Source organism: Oenanthe melanoleuca, chromosome 3 (assembly GCF_029582105.1).
Source record: "Oenanthe melanoleuca isolate GR-GAL-2019-014 chromosome 3, OMel1.0, whole genome shotgun sequence".
NCBI lineage: Eukaryota > Metazoa > Chordata > Aves > Passeriformes > Muscicapidae > Oenanthe > Oenanthe melanoleuca.
In genome coordinates, this window is record NC_079336.1 from 104573327 (window position 1) to 104593406 (window position 20080).

At 37.9% G+C, this 20080-nt stretch overlaps 1 protein-coding gene across 1 annotated transcript in view; it reads right to left on the reverse strand.

Moving 5' to 3' along the window:
• The window catches only part of KIF16B (kinesin family member 16B), a 141019-nt gene that overhangs the window by 27519 nt on the left and 93420 nt on the right, over nt 1–20080 (reverse strand). Inside the window, exon 24 of the mRNA XM_056487991.1 lies at nt 15882–15971. Coding sequence (XP_056343966.1) covers nt 15882–15971 — 90 coding nt within the window. The remainder of the gene's footprint in view (nt 1–15881; nt 15972–20080) is intronic.

Sequence of the window (20080 nt, forward strand, 5' to 3'; positions counted from 1 at the left end):
TATATTGTACCTACATATATCTATTTCTCTGTCTATATATATGTATATATTTTAGTACCAAGAAGCACAAGCACTTACATCTCCTCCCATAAATACATACAGCTCTGTTGCAAGTCAGGATGCTGTGACTAACCCCAGTAAACTGGTATTCACCAATAAATGAGCATCTTCTCAAGACATACAAACTCTCTGCTCTGCTGTCTTTAGTTCTGGGTAATTCTCTTTGAACTTTAAATCTTTTGCCAGTTACCTTACTAAGACAGGCATAATTGCTTCTCCAAAGAACATTTCAACTCTGTCTATCCCACTTAAGAGGGACAAGAACAAAAAAAGAGAAATTATCCTCTGAACTACCCTGAAACATCCCTATGATGATGCAAAATTACCAAATAGGATTAAACATCAAAGATTTCTCACTTTGAATTCATGCCTACCTGCCCATCAAACAATCATTTGTAATTACCAAAACTGTTTGAGAGCTCTCACATCCATGTTTCTCTTTTAAAGCAGCAAGATGACCTAGACTTAATCTGCAGTTTTGGAGCTATGGTGAGATGTGGAGGCTGTGGTTTATCACTGTAATTTTAACTCCATTTAGTTTGCCTCCTACTACCGAGAAAAATCTAATTAACTGCAGCCAAAGAGATTACCTTACACTATACAAGTATTTTCCTTAAAGCAATTCTAGACTACCCAGAATAATAGCATACCAAATTAGAGCTATAAACATGAGTCTATATAATATTTGACAAATTACTTCATTGTTTGGTCCATTATAAGCAGTACAATAATATTTAAATATAGAATACTATTAAAATGAGCAATAGGATGTAACAAAGTTCATTCAAACCTTGCATATTTCTACAATATTATGCAGTTTGAGGATTTTAATCTTTTATAAAAATCAGAAGCTAATATAGCCAGGGCATCTTTCTAAATAGAAATCAATACCTGTATAGCTCTTAGGATTACCAATGAAGGAGAGAGAGACAAAAATTGGGCCAAATGGCAAAGAAAATAGTTTAAGTTTCATATGCAGGCATATAAAAGGCAGAATAAGATAGTGCAGAAGCAGCTTACATCAACCAAAGGATATAGCTGCCTTAGAGATAAACCAGTCAAAACCAAATAAAAACATTTAAATTTGAGTTGTAGATGTGTTTGGAAAATAAGCATGAAAAATTCCTAACATACTATGTCTTTGCAACCTTGATTTTGCTCCCTTGTTAGTCTATTCCTTGCCCCAACAGAGAAGTTTCTGGGGGGAAAATACCAGCATGGCAGACCATCATCTAAGACAAGGGTATGTGCTGACCTAGAGATTAAATGGACAAGTTTAATACCTACTGTCTATGCTCTTAGGTTATGATTTTGCCAACTAAACATTAATCTTTGTTCATGTAGTCTCAGGTCTTGGTTAGTTCTTTAAAGAAATAGCAATATTTGCTGGTTTTGCAGGTAATGTCTTCAAAGTTCAACACATTAATCAATCTTTATAAAGGTATGACTCAAACCCCACTTCTCAAATAGGTTATAAAGTTATTTTCTGGAGATCTCTGTAGGGTTTATTTTTCTTTCAAAAATGATTTGGGATTTGATTCATTATGTTCCTGCTGTGACTTCCAGCAAGGTCAAGGCCATACCTGCAATAGCACAAGGTGGGCCATGCATCAACCCCTACCTTCACTACGGCTGCATACAATCTTGTCCCAACTCTGCATCACATTCCTGCTGATGCAGGTGTCTATCGGGCCACTTTGACTCTACGTTGAGAAGTCACAATATAATTTGATTTATGCAACAGAAACAGGCTCAGAGAAGGGGATTGCCACAGCAGCTTTTACAGCTCTCCCTAAGATTTCCTTGTTGCACATGAACTCATCTCAGTGACACCTGGCAGTATTTATGACACATCCCCATCTCATGTGACTGACTGATGCCATAAATTTCAGTCATCCTTGCCTTTGAGAAATGTTAATAATGAAAACTCATCAACAAGCAGTAATGATTTGTACTGCTGACTAGACTGATGCCTTTCTGACTACTCAGAATTAATGGCAGATCTCAGGGTCTTAAAGTACAGCTGTCACAGAGAAATACACCTGCAAAAAAACATGCAGTATGTCTTCAAGTGTGATTTGTTAGAAGATATAATGTGTTAACTCTCACAACAAACTGGACTGATTACAAGAAGTTAGACAGCCTTCTGCATCATTTAAAGTGATAAAACCAGAGAAAAGGCAGCGCGCGAATGCACACAAATGGAAAGCTTAAAAGGAACGACTTAGTCCTCCCTCCAACAGTAAGAGTGATGGATAATCACACAGGCTATACATTCATTTTCACTTGTGTCTAGTCATACAGACACTTTGGAACTAGCTGTTTTATCACCAACTTAAAAACTCACAGTAAGCCTCACTGTCTTGTGTTGCAATGCAGGATGCATTCTATCACCATCTGTTAAAACCAGGTGGGGCAGTGTTCTTTATCTCTTCCACAACCCATCCTCCCCCCCAGAAGATACCTTCTGTTAATGGGCCATTGAGTCCCACTGCATGACTGATTAAATTACATCTTCCCATTAAGAGATGCTCCACCCAGGGGGAGGAGCCAAGCACTCCTACCCGGATATAATCTGAGATTTGGAACACCACAGGAAGCTTTGTTACACTCGATTCCAGAGAAACACCAGACCCTTCTACACCAGCACTGGACCTTCAGAGGAAAACTGCACCCTTCTACAGGACTACTTCAACTGAACCACATCTGTCACTCCAGCAGGACTGCAGCCACCATTTAATTGGACTGCTACCAACATCCTGACTGACGGGGTGTCAGGTTGTATTCTGACTCTGTCAGTGTTTTTGCTCTACTGCATTATATTTTAATATTCCTACTGAATTGTAGTTCTGAGTTGGGTTCTCCCATTGGTTTGCTTTCAAACCAGCACACTCATACAAATTTTCCTTCCACTATTGCTGTTGCCACCAAGTAAAGCTTAAAATGACAGGTAACTAAATGAATGCAATAAACTTAACAGATGTATTTTCAGGAGCTTGCTTGGCAAAGGATTTTGAATGTGCAGGGCAGAAAAGCAACTCTGGATACAGAAAGAACACCATCACTATCAGTTTTATGAGTAACACCATATTTAGTACTGCTCTTGAGAGTCAGAATGGTGGGTAAGAATAGGTATTTGTTTCCAAGTACAACAGAATTTCTTGATCAAGCACTTAAAGCTAAATGCTTTGTGAGACCCACATAAACATGGAAATCTCAAAGACACACTCAGGAAACAGCCAATGCAGTATTGAACCAACATCATTACTCAGGGAAGGGGAGAAAACAGGGATGTGTTTTACCATTGCAAAAATTTGGGGGTAGATCACATGTCATTAATTTCATAATTCCCATCTATCAAATGCATTCCAGAACTGTGTTTTTCACCAACAAACACTGTTTCACTGGGTCTAAGAGTCATGTTGCTCCACCTACACAAGTTTTAGTAACCCAGGAAAACAAGGGAAAGCTAAAGAAACCACATTATTTTTTTACAGCAACTTTACAACGAGTTACAGCACATATGAGCCTTCAGGTACAATCAGAATGGAAATTCTGCTACTCCAGCTATTAAAATAAAACCCTGCAATACATTAATTTGCAATTACTTTACATTACTGGTACTATAAAAAAACTGAACTTAAAAGTAAAGGTCTCCTTATTTATTCCCTGATTTAAAAATAAAATTGGAGTTAGATTTGAATGTAGAGTGAATAATTTAAGAATTTAAAATACTGCTAAAGTTCTGTTTCAATTATTTTCCAAAGAGGACATAACAAGGCTAGGACATACAGTGCTCAGAAGCAGTTTTAAAAATTTTTTTAAATTTCCTGGGAAATATAGAGTATACATTCAAACAGCTTCAGAGTACCTGCACTGCTCACAGCTGTGCACAACACAAATATCAAAGCATCGTTAATACCCAGTAGTACCTACAGTTAAATATAACAGACAATAATAAATTCAGTAGAGAAGAAATTAGCTGAACAAAACTATACCTTTAATTCTTTTTACTATTCACAGCATTTTAATCAATTATAGATAACCATGAATTAATAAAATGTTTTAACAATGCATCCCAACATTTGGTACCCATGAGAAGAGTGCTTTTTCATCTCACTCTCACTCACATCACTAACAATCTCATATTGAATTTTGGTTTTCAGACATGGCCAGGCAGCTTATCCTCCAACACTATTACTCCTGGCTTTGGTTCTGAAATATGTCCTACAGTAAACTGGACAACATCCTCTGCTTTCAGTCTTCTCCTGACATCTTCAATTCTTTATCTGCAGTTCAGTATTTTTTCCTGAAGGCCACTTCTTTGTGTTTATTTTCATATTAAACCACAAGAGACTGTATTTTATTGATTTTTGTCATGCAGGCATGTCTAATAATTTTATTTTTTTTTTTTTTGCTTGGGCTTTCTTGCTTTCTTTAGGCTCTAAAGAGATCGACAACTCTCTTTTGTAAGATGGAGCTTTCTGTATGTTGTGTTACAGAGACAGATAGTAAAAGATCCTTCCACTTTTTAAAAAAATATATTTACATTACAGCAGTGAAGAGAGCTTTACAGGAAGATCTCACTATGAATACAAAACAAGGCCTTTAGAAACATATTTAGTAACTGTGCTACCAGGTGCACAGGCCAGAGAAATTTGTCTTCTTCCGTTCTTCTAAAGCAAACTCATTTTAAACTGAGAAACACAGTATTATTTTCACTATATTGAATCTGAAAGATCATTGGCAGGAACATGATAAACTAATACTTAAAAACATCCTTCAACAAAAAATGCCTCCTGTAGATTGTAAAAATGCTAACCTTAAGGTTGGATTTAGAATCATGGAATGGTTTGTGTTGGGAAAGACCTTAAAGCCCATTCACTCCAACCTTCCTGCCATGGGAAGGATGTCTCCCATTAGACCAGGCTGCTCCAAGCCCTGTACAACCTGGCCTTGAACACTTGTAGGGATGATGCAGCCACAGATTCCCTAGGCAACCTTAGTGCCAGTGCCTCACCAACCTCATGGGGAAGAATTTCTTCCTAGGATCTAACCTAAAACTCTGTCTAACTTGACCCTCTGTCAATTTAAAGCCATTCCCCCTTGTCCTGTCACCCCATGCCCTTGAAAAAAGTCCCTCTCCAGCTCTCTTGGAGCCGCTTTAGCTACTGGAAGAGCCTAAGGTCTCCCCAGCATCTTCTCTTCCCATGGCGGCTCCCTCAGTATGTCTTCTTGGGAGAGGCACTCCAGCACTCTGAGCATCTTTCCAGCCTTCCTCTGGATTCTCTCCCACATGTCCATCTGCTGCCCACAGTGCTCTAGATGCAGCCTGGAATGCAGCTGGCTTTCCAGGCTTCAAGCACACATTCCTGGATCACACTGGTGTCATGGGCAAACATGCCCCTCCTTGTTTGGGAGCACAAGGCTCAGCATAGCACTTCTGCTCTTTTACTCTTCTAGAGTAGCTAGAGAATCTTGTTTATTCTCCCTGTGGTTGCAAAGAGAGGAAAAACCTGAAATATCCTACTCAAAAGCTGCCTCATGAAGCATAAGAGAGGCATGGTATAATCCTCCAGATTAGAGAGTAAATAATAACAGTTTCACATGTGCAATTGTTCAGTAATTCCATCTAAATATGTAAGAAAAAAAACACAACAGGCAGTATTGTTCGAGCCTGACAATTTTTGTTACTCTCTATGCTATTTGTTTAAAATTAATCAGGGTATTTTCACAGAAACTAGAGTCTGAGCTGGGTCACTGTATCAACTGGTATGAAAGGATTTGACTTGAAAGACCTACTTAATCTAGCAGCGTATTCCTGACAAATCCAACAAGAACAAGCTGTTCACAAACCCCTTGGAAGGCAGTGAGACTGTCACTAACAGCTAATGATTAATGGTGCACATGTCCAAAAGTCCCCTAAAGGAAGGTAATAGTAGGGGGAAAAAAAAAAAAAACAAACCCAGAACAGCAGAACCTCCAATCCTCCCCTCTGCTTTTCACTAAGCAGCACAAAAACAGAGACACAGAGTTGAAGCCTAAGGCATTCCCCAAGCCAACCCATGTTCCAAGTCAGGAACAGCTAAGAAATAACTCGGTCTCAATGAGCACCTAAACCACTACCTATATTGTCTAGGAATTCTTCTAAGAGGTATTCCTCTCTCACAGACAGCTGTTATCCATATACAACTGTTTTACTGATAAAACAACATTAATATTTTTATGTTATGAAAATTCGGTAGGTAATTGAGCAGAGCCTTGAAAATCAGACAATCAAATGATCAAAGGAATTATTCTGTCAAACGATTCATAAATCATGAGATGATTGACTCACACCTCTCTAAACGCTTTTTTTCAGTATCTATGTTACTCATGTACAAGACTTTTGCACAGCACAATCAATGAAACCTGGAATTTGATTAAACTTGTTTCATTCTGAATCTATCAGAAGATTGATAAGGCTTAGAGAACTGTCTGGAAGCTCACAGTTTTCACTTGCTGCTAGGGAAAGACCAAAAAAGTCCAGGTCTCATCAACAACCCCAGGACAAAGGTAAGGAAAGGAGAAAAGATAGAAGCTGTATTTCTGCAGAATCATATGGACCAAGCCAAGAAAATTTTGCTGCATGAATCTAGCACCCAAAACAACAACACAAATTAATCCCCTAACTGGGTTTTTACAAGGGTCTTACACATTCAGTTTTGTGACAAGAAATTCACACACTATTTAATTTTTAATTTTGTAACTAGAAATAGATTGAGAATTGTGTATTATGCTGGAAGCAAATATGCCAGAGGGTTTGCTGTTGTCTCTGATGCTCCAGACCTGGTTAGCAACTATGAATACAGAGGGACCATTTGGAATAAATACAGTTCCCTGTAATCAAGCTTTCACTGAACTACATGATATGATTAGCAGGGATGTTTTTCACACTTTACTTATGGGAATGAATTCTCCTGTTCATTTGTCCTGAGAAATATGCTAAAAATTTCATTAAAAAATTTCAGCAGTCTCATGCTGCAGAAAGAAAGGCCAGGTGAAGCTTCTAAGGATCCACCACTTAAATCCCATCTGTAAGTAGTGGCAAACTAGTTTTAATATGGAAGTAGTACATATATAAACCTGCAGGCTTGCAGAATGCTCTGAACATAATACAATTAGGAACAGGAGCTGGAAACAAAATATGTGACAAAATATGCTTCCTGTGTATGCACTTCCTGGCTGTTCTGGGTGACAAGAATATGAATGTTAAAATTAACTATATCATAATTACCGTAATTTGTACTGAAGGAAGCCGAAGGCTATAATTGCAAGCTTGTGTGATAGTATTAAAGGGTTTACACACAAACCCCTTTATGTGTTCTAAAACTTACTTTCAATATTTGTGGAAAGATGTATTACTAAGCCTACTAAATTCCCAGGCTAAAAAGTCAAAATTAAGGTCTGCCCTTACTTTAGGATTCATATTTCAAAAATTATTTTCTACATACTTTTTCTACATATAATTCTGCCAGAATATACACCATGGCATTTGCTATTTCCAAGCACATCAATGTTACAAATAATTTTCATTTTCACCTGTGCCCTAATACACAATTTCCATTAGGAAAAAAAAAACCAAACAAAACAGGCTTTTAGACTATTTATACATTCTTGGTGTTTGTCCTATGGTTCTCATATTAAATCTGTGAGTCCTATTATAATTTACCATTGTTTAAAACCAAAGCTACAGTACATTAGTCTTGATTATTTGGAAAAAAATCCAAACCAAATTTGCTACTTCCTGTCTAGACACCCAGAAACATCCTTCCAGTTCAGCCAAAACACATCAACAAGCTTATTTCTTCACTGTATCAATTTTTCAAAGAAATAGAGAAATCTTAAAATATTGTTAGAGACTATGCTTACAAAGGGTCATAGGGCTCCATGAAAGAGCCTGAACTGAGAATCCCTGTCCAAATAAACCTGAACTTCCTAAAATAATGAGATAGCATTTGTAGCAATATATATACAATCATGTTCAGTATTATATGCTACACTCTGCCCTCTCTAGTGCATGTAATCCCTGATTTTAAATTGCTTCTTGGTCTCAAGAATTTCCAAACATCAATGTCAACAGCGAATTAATTTGTGAATAGACTGGGACTTCAGTCACTGCAGGATCAGAACTCTGGCATAAGCACAGCAGGTTTCAGAACACAATAATTTTCAACATTGTCTTAAGAAAGTTCAATTATTTACAACTATACTACTCTATGCTATCCAAAACTAAACACTAGAAGAATCAAAATGTCCAGAATTTTGCAATCAATGTGAGCATACTACCTACCTAAAGCTTACATACTAACTAAATATACAGTTACTAATGCCAGTAAATTATAAAATCCAGTGGGGCAAAACCAGTGGTTTCTGGCCAACCAGCTTAATGCAATAAGCTTCTGACTTGTGCTGCCAAATTAGCTCCTAAGCTCCAGAAGCTCACTAGTTACATGGCAAAGGGCTTTCCAGCCCTGTAAGCCAAGAATCTCAGTCACAGAATATTAATATAAATTTTGCATTCAATAAAACTCTACAGCTGCAGTGTTATAAACCAGAACTGGAACAGTCAGACAGCCAAGATCCCAGCCCAAACACTACCCCAAGTGTTCTGCACAAATTTGCTGGCTTATTGCTCCACTCCTAGTTGAATTCTTCACTGGAAGGGAGAGAATTCTGCATGTCTGGTAAGATATTCAAAATAATTTAATCATTACATAAGTACACAGAAATTGCCTAATTGTCCTTGAGATTACTGGCGAGGGGGAAAGAATAAAAATCCCCAAATTTGCACCAACCACGTTTTGAAAGTTCATTAAATATTGCATTTCTCCGTCAGTGATCTCTTCCAGAATCCAAGGATGTTCTCCTAAAATTAATAACTTCACCTCAAATTCATCCCCTCTCCATTATGTGTGCCAGCAGTTCATGCTGAAGATTTCTTCCACTTATTACTTATCAAGAGCACCAGATGTATAGACCACTTGAAAAGGAAACAGAGATCCTTCCTTGGCAGTCACCCAAAAGAGGAGTACAGAGTCAAAAGGAAAGGACAATGAGATCAGTCAGTGCTGGCTCCATAAACAGTTCATGACTCTTCATTAATCATTACATAGCTGAACTACATCTGAACAATAAGTAGTAGTAGAAGACTGTTTAAAATGAACTTAAGAAACAATTAAAAAACTGCTGTCTGCTCTATTTTATTAGCAAATTACACATTATATGATGGATGATTGTGAGTATGGATGGATGAAAAAGGTATTGCCACCACTGAGATGCAAACATTTGTATTTCTTCACTGAGATGCAAAATACTTCAGATGAAAAAGAGATAGAGGACTTTTGGAGTTTTGAAAAATCTGAAATACTTTAAAGTATTTTTAAATGTTTCTAAATAAGCTTGCAACAAATGTTTTGATTTCAGTATATTTTCAAAAACATTCCCTTAGTACTTCTGAAAAATCAGAGAAATATTTTTCTGCTTTTGAGTTTCATGCAGTTCTTACAGGTTATGACCCATAATTATTTTTAAACTATAAACAGTCCCTTATACCCTGAAAGACACAAATATATACTTATATACAGACCTCCAAATACAGATGTTAGAGAAATTATTACATTCTGTTAAATAAGTTAGAAGTCAATAGCTTTGGCACTCCTGCTGAACAGGACACACATATGTCCTCATGTCCATGAATGAATCTACAAATGCAAGCATGCCTTGTAGCTTCTCCTTGGCAGCTCTATTAGGATTTTCTAATATTTTAAGTCAAGAATCACTATTAGCAATAAAAATGCCTCTATGGAAGGTGCTTTCCTTAACAACATGTAGAGGTTTTTATGTACACAGAAATAGTTTTCAAGATGACTGACAGCGAATTCCATAAGCAGAGCCTACAGTGAAAACCCCACAAAATCTGGATGCAAGTGGGACTTAAGGACTCCCACATGAAGGAGGGACTTCATAAACCTTGAATTTGTTTAAGCCAAATAGCAGCTATTTCTCTGCTCTCCTTTAACAAGGGTAGAGACAAAAAAGTGCTAGGAGAGTGAGGAAGTGTTAGGAGAGTGAGATTTTCCTTGCAGCAAGATGTGGATCAGGAAGGAAAGTTTTCTGCAGAAACCAACACTCTGGTCCTATTCCAAAACCAGTAACTGGTAAGAAAAGATGAAGACAGAAGGAAAAACAGGAGAATCTAACTATGGAAGTTCTCACTTCTCTATTGAGAATGAAGAGTCCATTTGCTCTCTAACTAAATCAAAAAGTGCATTCATTAGAGAGACTACTGCAACTGAAAGCCAAGTATGGTCTTAATTAAAAACCCAGAAGTAAAAAAATGGTCATTAACAATCTAGCTGGAGCCAAGAAAAGGACAGTCATGTAGGCTTCCCCAAAAAATAGACACTGTTAAATGCCACTGGCTCAGTCTCACCCTGTTGCAGCTTCTTCAGTCTTTCAAAATTTGCATGTGACACATTTTAGTTAGATAAGCAGTTGTCAGCAGCCCCTTAATTACATTAGAAGAAATGTGCACATATATATGTTATAGATGACATCTTGTAAGACTGGAAGATATTAGGTAAGTTTCTGCTTTTGAAAAAGATACTTTTTTTTAAAACCTTCCTAATAAATCAGTTTGCCAAGACATCCCTTTGGGAATTCAGTGGCAGAAACATGAAATGCAAGATCAGCAAATTATTAAAATACTGATATAGTAACTCAGAGCTGAGCAACTAATGAGCTGTAAAGTTCACTTCTAAAAGCAGGACACTCATATATTAAACATGCCCACAGTATTTTCACTGTTCATTATAAATATTAATTTAGAGTGGGAAGGTGAACTGTGCAAAATCAAACTCAACTCTGATAGATTCTGATAAGATCCTTTTAAGGATCAAGTTTCTCTGGAATAATACAAAGTGACTAAAGACACAACTCTGCCAAGTTTGGTATTAAAATGCATTTTAGCATCATGGTGAATCCTAAATTAGTTCAATGACAGATGAGCAGAAGCAGACAGATGAGTTTCAATTTACCAAACAAACTGAATTGCTACTCACTTTGCGAAACTAATCCAAAATTACCATAAATTAAAGCTATGTTAAATAAAGGCAAAAATATGGAAAACCATCAATCTTTCACATATGCAACACTGTTAGTGAAATTCCTTCAAAGAAAACAAATGCCAAATCTTTACTGCAGCAGACAATATTTTATGTTTCATCCATCACAACATGCTCTTCCCCTCTGATAAACAAGGACACAGTAATTTGTAGAAATGCTGATGAGTAGAAGAAACTGCATATTATATACATCTCTTCTGCCCACAAACCTGCCCTTCCTTTGTGATGCTCCAAGTCTCAAAGCAAGAATGGACACAACACGACAGCCTGTGCTGTGTAAAACAGAGAAGACATCGTTCAGTGCTGCAAGGGTTCCAGAACAGGTACTTACATGGCAGTACCTATCTAAAAGCACTAGCTGACATGATCAAATGCTCATTTTGCTTCTCTTAATTTTTAGTATGCCTGGTATTTAGCAAACATGAACATATTTGAACCTCTCTGATAATTTAGTGAAGGGAAAGCTCAGCCAAGGCTGAAGAATGATACTACTGGCAACCTTGTAAGACTTGGTATTTGCAGTGACTTACAAAACTTCTTCACAAAGGAACAGCCAGCTTAATAAAAATACCCTGTGTTTCCTACACGGAAATTAGACACTTATGCTTTGGCATAACTAACCAATAATGCCATTAATGCACTAGATGTGGATCTCAGTAAGTTTACCTAGGACACAAACATATGGCAACACAGAAGTGTCAATAAGGAACAAACGGGCACATTAAACTAGCAAATGTATTGACCTTGCAAGCAAAACCACAAACAGAAAGAAGATGATAAAAGAAAATAAGCCGCAGAAGAAAACTGCCTCTTTAAGACACTAATAAAGTGAGTAGTGTAGAGAATGTAAAATACAGATAAAATCCACAGGAAAAATATTAACTATGAACTGTTAATGACAACAAAAACAGCTTCAGTTGGGAAGACTCCAAGGTGAAGAAACCTGTACTCTGGGCTGACATCTTATCCTGTTGTACACTCTTGGATGCTGGATTTATTTTGACCTAGTAATACCATTCATGTTGTTATGGTTTTTCAAAACAAACAAATAAATAAAAATAAAAAAACAACCACTCCCTCCTGTAACACCAAAAAAAGCCTGAATTTGTACTGTCAGTCACAAATACTTGATTTCAAAAAGGTGTGCTGCAGCACACGGGACATTTTAGTAGTGGCTTTAGAACATCAGATGCTTCCTGAATCCAATTACTACCTACAAGAACGAAGCTGATCTCCCTCTGATGCAACTGTTAAAGAATTCAGTTGTTCCCCAATGTACTGTCAGGACCAATAACCAACTCTGAAGAAGAGTACTCTAGCATATTTTCCTAAATGAGGAAAATTAGTCTGCACCAGGATTCAGGTGGCCCTTTTCCATGTCAACTGGATGAGTGCCTGGCTCTGTTTTCTAGAGTTAGATGGAATTAGGATATTCTTGTTGACATTCTATAACTCTAACATCCAAGAGGAAAGGGCAATTTATTCAAATAAAAATATGATACTGACGTTCACAAGTAATATTTTTAAAACATTCATGGACAGAAAACATTTCAATTTCCCATTAAAAACTCAATTTTACCTTAAAAAAATTCTGTCATTTAAAAAAGATTACTTAATTTTATTTTCTTTCTCTCCTTTTCCTTTTTAAAACTTTTTCTTAGATATTTGGAGCACAGTAGTTTCCATTTCTGGTTCTCATACTGTTTTGAAAGGGGAACAGTCTTAAGCCCCAGACTCAAGGTCTGTTCCATGCTCATTTCATTTTTAGCTTAAAGCATATGTTAACAAAGACCTAGAAGGCATGTGCACACTGCATGGCATGTCTCTCTTTCTTTATCATTTTCATATATTTTAATCTACTGCCCATGAATATATGGCCCAAGCTTCTTTACTTGTGCTAACTCTCAAATCAGGGTCACTTTCATTGCTTGAATGATCTATTTCTTCTAATATCCAAGGTAACATGTAGGAAGGAAGAAAAACATTAATAATTAAAAGTTAGATGTGAAAACTAAAAACTGTAATTCCATAAATGCTCACTCCAATGAACTAAAGCTCCAACAGACACAGCTCCTCATCCTGAATGACCAGAATCTCCAAAGTGGTCAGATCAATTTTTCATTTTGCAGAAACCTGAAAGCCGGGAGAGTACGAAAGGGTATCTGTGAAGCAATGCTCTTCTTTCAAATGAGAAGTTGTCAGGAAAAAAAAATCTGACTGCTAATATCTTGCATTGAACAAAACAGCAAGCTCCAGGGAATGCTGCCAGTCAGCAGTGAAGGGATTTTACGGCCAGAAGCAACACAGTCATTGCAACATCCATCCTACATGAAGCACCCTTGGATCTCTGAAGTGCTGAAGGGCTTAAAGGACACACATCATAGAATCCTAAAATAATTTGGGTTCAAAGAGACCTTTAAAGGCTACTGAGTCCAATCCCCTGTCGCAAGGAGGGACGTATTCAACTAGATCAGGTTGCCCATAGTTCCAGCTAACCTGCCCTTGAATATATCCGGTGATGAAGCAGCCAATCTTCTCTATGTAAAAATTGTGCCATTTTTTCTTACATTCTATTCTGAATCAGCCTTCTGCAGTTTAAAACCATTATTCCTTGTCCTACTGTAACAGCCCTGCTGCAAAATCTGACCCTATCTTTCTAAAAATCCCCCTTCAAGAACTGAAAGGCTGCTATAAGGTCTACCCAGAGCCTTCTCATCTCCAGGCTGAACAGCCCCAACTCTCTCAGCCTCTCTCCAAAGGAGAGCTGCTCCATCCATCTGATCACTCCAAGAGGTCCATGTCCCTCCCTCCTGTGCTGAGGATTCCAGAATTGGATGGTTGAGTCTCACCAGAGCAGAGGTGGAGGATCACCTCACTAGACCTGCAGACCACTCTTCTGATACAGCCCAGGACACAATCGGCTTTCAGGGCTGGGTCACGCCTAGCCTCTCATCCACAGCACACCCAAATCCTTCTTGGCAGCACTGCTCTGAATCCCCTCATTCCACATCCTGTTCATACCAGAACTGCCTGCACCCAGGTGCACTTGACTTGTTGAACCTCATAAGATTCCCATGGGCCTATTCCTCAAATTCATCTAGGTCCCTCTGGATGGCATCCCATCCCTCATGCTTGTGAGCAACACTCAGCTTAGTGTCATCTTCAAACTTGCTAAAAGTATGTTTATTCCTTCTGTGTCAGCTGATGGAGATATTTAACAGCACTGGTCCCAGTATGGAATCCTGAGGGATAGCACTTTTCAGTGACACCCACGTGGACTTTAAGCCATTGAACACCACACCCTGGATGTCACCATCCAAGTGATTCCTCATCCACCAAAACAGTTCACCCATCAAATCCATCTCCTTCCAATTCAGAGAAAATGGATGCTGTGGGGATCACGTGTCCTGGGATGATTCCTAATGTCACTGTATTCCGTATTTATCTGCATCCAAGAATTCTTAGTCTCCTTAAGACTCTGCAGACAGAGACCTTGTATGTCTGAGGGGGTGCTATTGTGGGTATTTTCAAAATCAGCCCTCCCAGGCAGCTTTCGGTCCTTTGCTGTGTGGTGTTTATTTTGAAGACTGTTTGGTCTTTGCTCAGGCAAAGATTTTTCCTCCCTTTTTGGGATCTCTTCATTTTTGTTTTTTTTTCCCCATCTAGGAAAGAGTGGAGTTAGTAGGTTTGATCTGCCTTGGGGTCAGTTGTGCAGGTGTCTGACAGTCGCCATGGGCTGCTCCCCAGCAAGCAAGTCCAAATCAATCAGCTGCCTGCTCCAGAAGAGAAGACTACAGGAGCAGAGCCTCTCTCTGGCAGCTTCGGCTTCACAACCATAGCCATCCACAAAGACTGCATTTTGCAATTAGAAACTGTTCCAAAGTGAATTTGCAAACTGCTGGCAGCAAAAAAGGCCACCCCACGCCAGCACCGGCAGACTGGTCCTTTACCCTCATCCCACAGCCACAAGTGCAGAGCACAGCAACAGCAGCAGAGCTGAAAACAGCAGGAAGAAGCAGCAGGCAGATCCCACATGAGCTGCAAGTCCTCGTCTGCAGCTAAAACTGCTATGTAATAAAGCTCCTGCTTTCCCAAGAGGAATGTGATGGCATCTTGTCCCTTTGTCCTACAAGCCTGAGGCTGTTCCCGCCTCATGTCATCTCAGGAAAAGCTATTTCTGGCATTTTGGGTCTCTCTTTGTTCCAGTGGGGTTGTGAGGTTTTTGCAGTTTGGTATCTAGAAATTATTTACCCTTTTTTTTCTTGCCTTGTTGGGATTCCGTTTGTTAGTAATGTGTTATTTTTTTCACTTATATCTACTCATATCTAATTCCTTATTGGTGGGAAGGGATTGGTTGGAATGAAGGGGAAGGTTATTCATTCCAGAGCACCTATCTCTTTAAACATTTTAACTCTTTAAACCAAGACACCATGACAAAGGCCTTACAGATGAAAAGAGATGACACCCATAGCTCTTCCCATGTGCAGCCATACAGCCACTCCATCATAGAAGGTCACTAGATTGGTCAGGCAGGAACTGTGTTGCTGAAATTGTGCCGGCTGTCTGAAATCACATCCCTTTTTGAGTAAACATATTTCAAACCACTTTTTTCAAGTCTCTACCCTTTTCAGTAAAAGAAGTTTTACCAAAACTTACCTCTGGGTACTTCAGCTTTAAAGTTTTATGCAATTCTCGAAAACGACTGTACCGCCGAAATACTGTCCATGTCTCATCCAAGACTGTTATCTAGACCAGACAATATAAAAAGAAACAGAAGTAAACCCACACAGTGTACAACAATAAAACCCTTGCAGTATACAAGGTTTTAAGATTAAAATAGACAGTTCTTAGTTGTCCTAAATCCAAAAACTTTTATAAATTTACCTAATTTTTCTTTCATTACATGAAAGTTCACGACAGAACTGTATTTAATAAAGAGCACTGACTGCAAAGCAAAAAAGCACCTGAATGCATTTGTTCCTTAATCCACAGTGGTTTGACAAAACTGTAAACACCTTAAAACATCCCCAATCCCTTCTTTGTGCAGCTGTTTGATTCTCAGTATTACAATCAGTGGATATTCCATTAATGAATAAATAACATCCAGAATAAGCGTAGTGTAGCCTCTCGAAATATTCATGGAAATGTATATTCTTATACATAGATATTGACAATTAATAAATACATATTTCTTAGGCACACAGAGTTCATTACCACACAGAATGGGATTCCAGTTTGTAGGGTAAAATCTTATACCAGCTTTTAGTAGAAGATATTCCTTTAAGACACTCTTGGCCTGTGTCTTCAAAATTGTGATGAACATTCCATTTATATATGAAGTTTTCTTAAAATCAATATAATTACTCCTGTGAAAAAGTGCATAACAACAAGAGCAAAGAGGGAGAGCAAACCAACCTTACCATGGCTAAGTTATTTGCAAAATTCTCACTAGAACTGAGAACACCATCTGAAATTAGGTGACATTAATTAAGGACATTTCTAACTGGGTCATAAAAATGTTGTGACTAGAGCATTTAACTTTATAATCAGACGTCAAAAGTCTTTGTGCAGCTCTAGTGATCCAAGATTACCAAGAAGCCAAGCTGCAGGGTGAGCGAACATTATTCTACACTGACTAGCAGAGATGGAGAGAGCCAACTGCATTGCATAAACTGCTGCATTTTGAATCAAATAGGCCTAATATGTGGCATTACCCCGTCTATCTATGATTTTATGCAGGAAGATAAAAAATAAGCCTTTTCACAAAACACATCTCACAAAGATACAGGCTTTTTAATCCTAAAGTAACTCCTCTAAAATTAACAAGTAGTTCTCTCACTACTGAGTGTATCAAAAAGTTATGGAGGCAAAGAAAGTTGCAATGGAGTAGGATAACTATGAGTAAGAGAAACAGAAATCAGAGCAACAAAGCCAGAAGAAACCAAGCAAAAATGCTACTACCCCACACTTAAAACAAACTCATTCTTCTTCATCCCTGCGCCTTTGCTGCTGTATATGGAACAGGGAAATGAGGGGAAGTGTTTTGAAAACCAGAAATTATTGTGTGTTTTAGGACAAGAGGAATGAGGTTTGGGGTGGGCTTTTTCCTATTTTTACCTCAATTTAAGACTAAAGATGAAAGCAAACAAAACAGGCCTTCTCAAAACTTTTCACAAACATTATAACATAGGTTCTTCTAGCATGTAACGACAATGAAAACTCATTATCACTCAAAAAATTTGTCTTTCATATCATGAACACGCTTCACTGCTACTACAAGTCACCATCCCTGGAAGTGTTCAAAAAAGGGTGGATATGGCAGCACTTGAGGACGTGGTTTAATAATGAACATGTTGGTGCTGCTGTGTTGCTGTGTTGATTTGGACTTGATCTTCTTAAAAGTTTTTTCCAACCTTCACAATTCTGTCATTTTAGGACACCTGCACAATGGACTACATTCCCTCAATATATGGTTAGCAGTTTCTCAAACTTTACAATTCAGGTGAACAGATTTAACATTCATAGGCAGGTTTAACTAAAAACAATTAATAACTGTTCAGGAATATGCATGTTACATTGACCTTAATTAACCAATTAACCATCCTGTTTTGAATAATTAAGGCAGAGGACTGTGTGATTTCAGTGTTCAAGTAGACAATCGTCAAGTGTAACTGCTAATCATAAAACAAAAATGTTACTCATCACTGCATTCTTTTTGCTTTAATTCTGTCATTTAATATTTTAGAGTTGTGAAAATTTGCTGTGATAATTTCATTTGTATATGATCTTTATTCAAAAAGGACCTCTTTCTCCAGGGATTTTCACAGAAGACAAGCAACCTAGCACAAGACATTCTGGACTCCTCCACATACACAGCCTGGGGAATAGCAGACATGTCATGTTGGCTGTGCATCAGGCAGCTGTCTAGGTGACAGGGTGGCATCAAACTTATATAAATCAAAATGCCTGCAGCCATTTATTTATTAGCTTTCTTCTACAAAATTTAATAACTTGATAGAGCTGGACAGGAAGGAAAACAGCAAAGTCATGCATCTGTGCTGCTTGAGAACTGGTTTATAGTGGCTTGGTTTGACCTGACTTGGTCAAACCTGTCATCCTCTTTGTTTACTTTCCAAATTCTTGTAATGAAATTGCAGGTAATTGCAAAATTTTATTGTTGTTATAGCTGGTACGATTGAAAAACAAATTTCAATGCTAAACGAAGTCTTAACTGGCCCCCAAAGCATAGCAATAATGTTATTAGGACAGACAGAATCAAACTCCACTTGTAATAAAGAGAATTACATAGCACCTGGCATAGCAATAGCACTTCTAGAACATGGCCTTTTACTCCTACAACTGATCCAACATGTCTGAGTTGGGATTATTTTCCCACATTAAGAAAAAAAAAGTATGACTGACTATAAGCTCTTTAGGAATGGGACAGGGACAAACATATGCAGATATTTTGAACAACAACTAAAGCAATTTTGCAAAGCCCTTTGCTTTTTACATAATTTGCTGATACAGTTAAAAGTATTTTCTTAAGAACAAAAACCATATGGTCAAGTACATCTGCAAGACAGATTTTGGAATATTCTTATCTAGGCACTGCTGTAATCCTACAATTCCCTCAGAATTGTGGGTTGTTTTGTTTTTCTCATTCAAAGGCACCATTTCCTACGTAAAGCCTATAAATCTTAAAGGAGATATCACAGTATTGTCTCCTTATCTTTTCTTCTCATGATGACTGACAGAAAATAACGTAGGAGACCATTTTCAATCGATTCCACTGTAAAGCACATCACAGAACTTTTTCTGACTCATAGCAACAGAAGTAACCCCACGGCTGGGGGAGAAAAAAAGCAATATTCCACCTATTTCTGAAAGCAATTAGAAAAAAACAGGAAATGTCTAATTCCTTTATCTAGGTTGGTTAAACTGTTGACAGTCATCATGAGGACTCGTATTTCTTCAAATGGACCTTGTTGAAACTCCTGACACTATGAAAAAAGCATCTGAAAAGCTAAATGTTTTCTAAAAATTTCTTACAACCTTTTTTTATTTTATTATTGAGGGTATTAATCTGATAAGGTTGACAGAATATCAGACTTTTTACTAATACAGGCAGTTATGGGGCATGCATCATTTTCCTAAAGAACTATGTATCAATGAGAACTGCCTCTGCTTTACTCCCGCTCTGCAACAGTTCACCAAACTCAGAAATAAATTTAGACTAGAAATGTGGACTTTTTGAACAGATCCAACACAGCATCTGGCTGAATAGAAATGCAACTGGATCTGAAAGAAAGTACTGTTTTAGGGTGGATCTGACTGGATATTTTCTTATAGAGTACTTGTCAGACATCACTAAAAGGCTTTGAAACACAGTAAAACCAGTTCTGAAAGAATATCAAACAGGATAAATAAAAGGAGGGAACTCAGAACAAAGAGGGAAAGCTGAAAATGAGAAGGCTTGAAATGAGAATGAGAAGGCTTGAAATGAGAATGAGAAGGCTTATCTACAACTTTCACTACTGTCAGAGGATCCCTGCAGGGCTGTGCTTGATTCCAGACTTTGTTTCCATCACCTGTTCTCAGGAGACCCTACGTGTCTTTATGAGAGCTGGAGATCCACCTTCCCTGCTGCCTTGCTACTCCTGCCAGCCACAGGCACCATCCATAACAGATGCCACTGGTTTTACTGATGCTCTTCCCACACTGTTTCTAGCACAGCCTTGTCTGAATATCCTGACAAAACATGAAAGGAAGGGGTGAATACAAGAACAGTTCTCTGGCATACTAATTCAGCTCTAACATAAATATGTTTAGACCTGATTAAGCTATTACTGTTT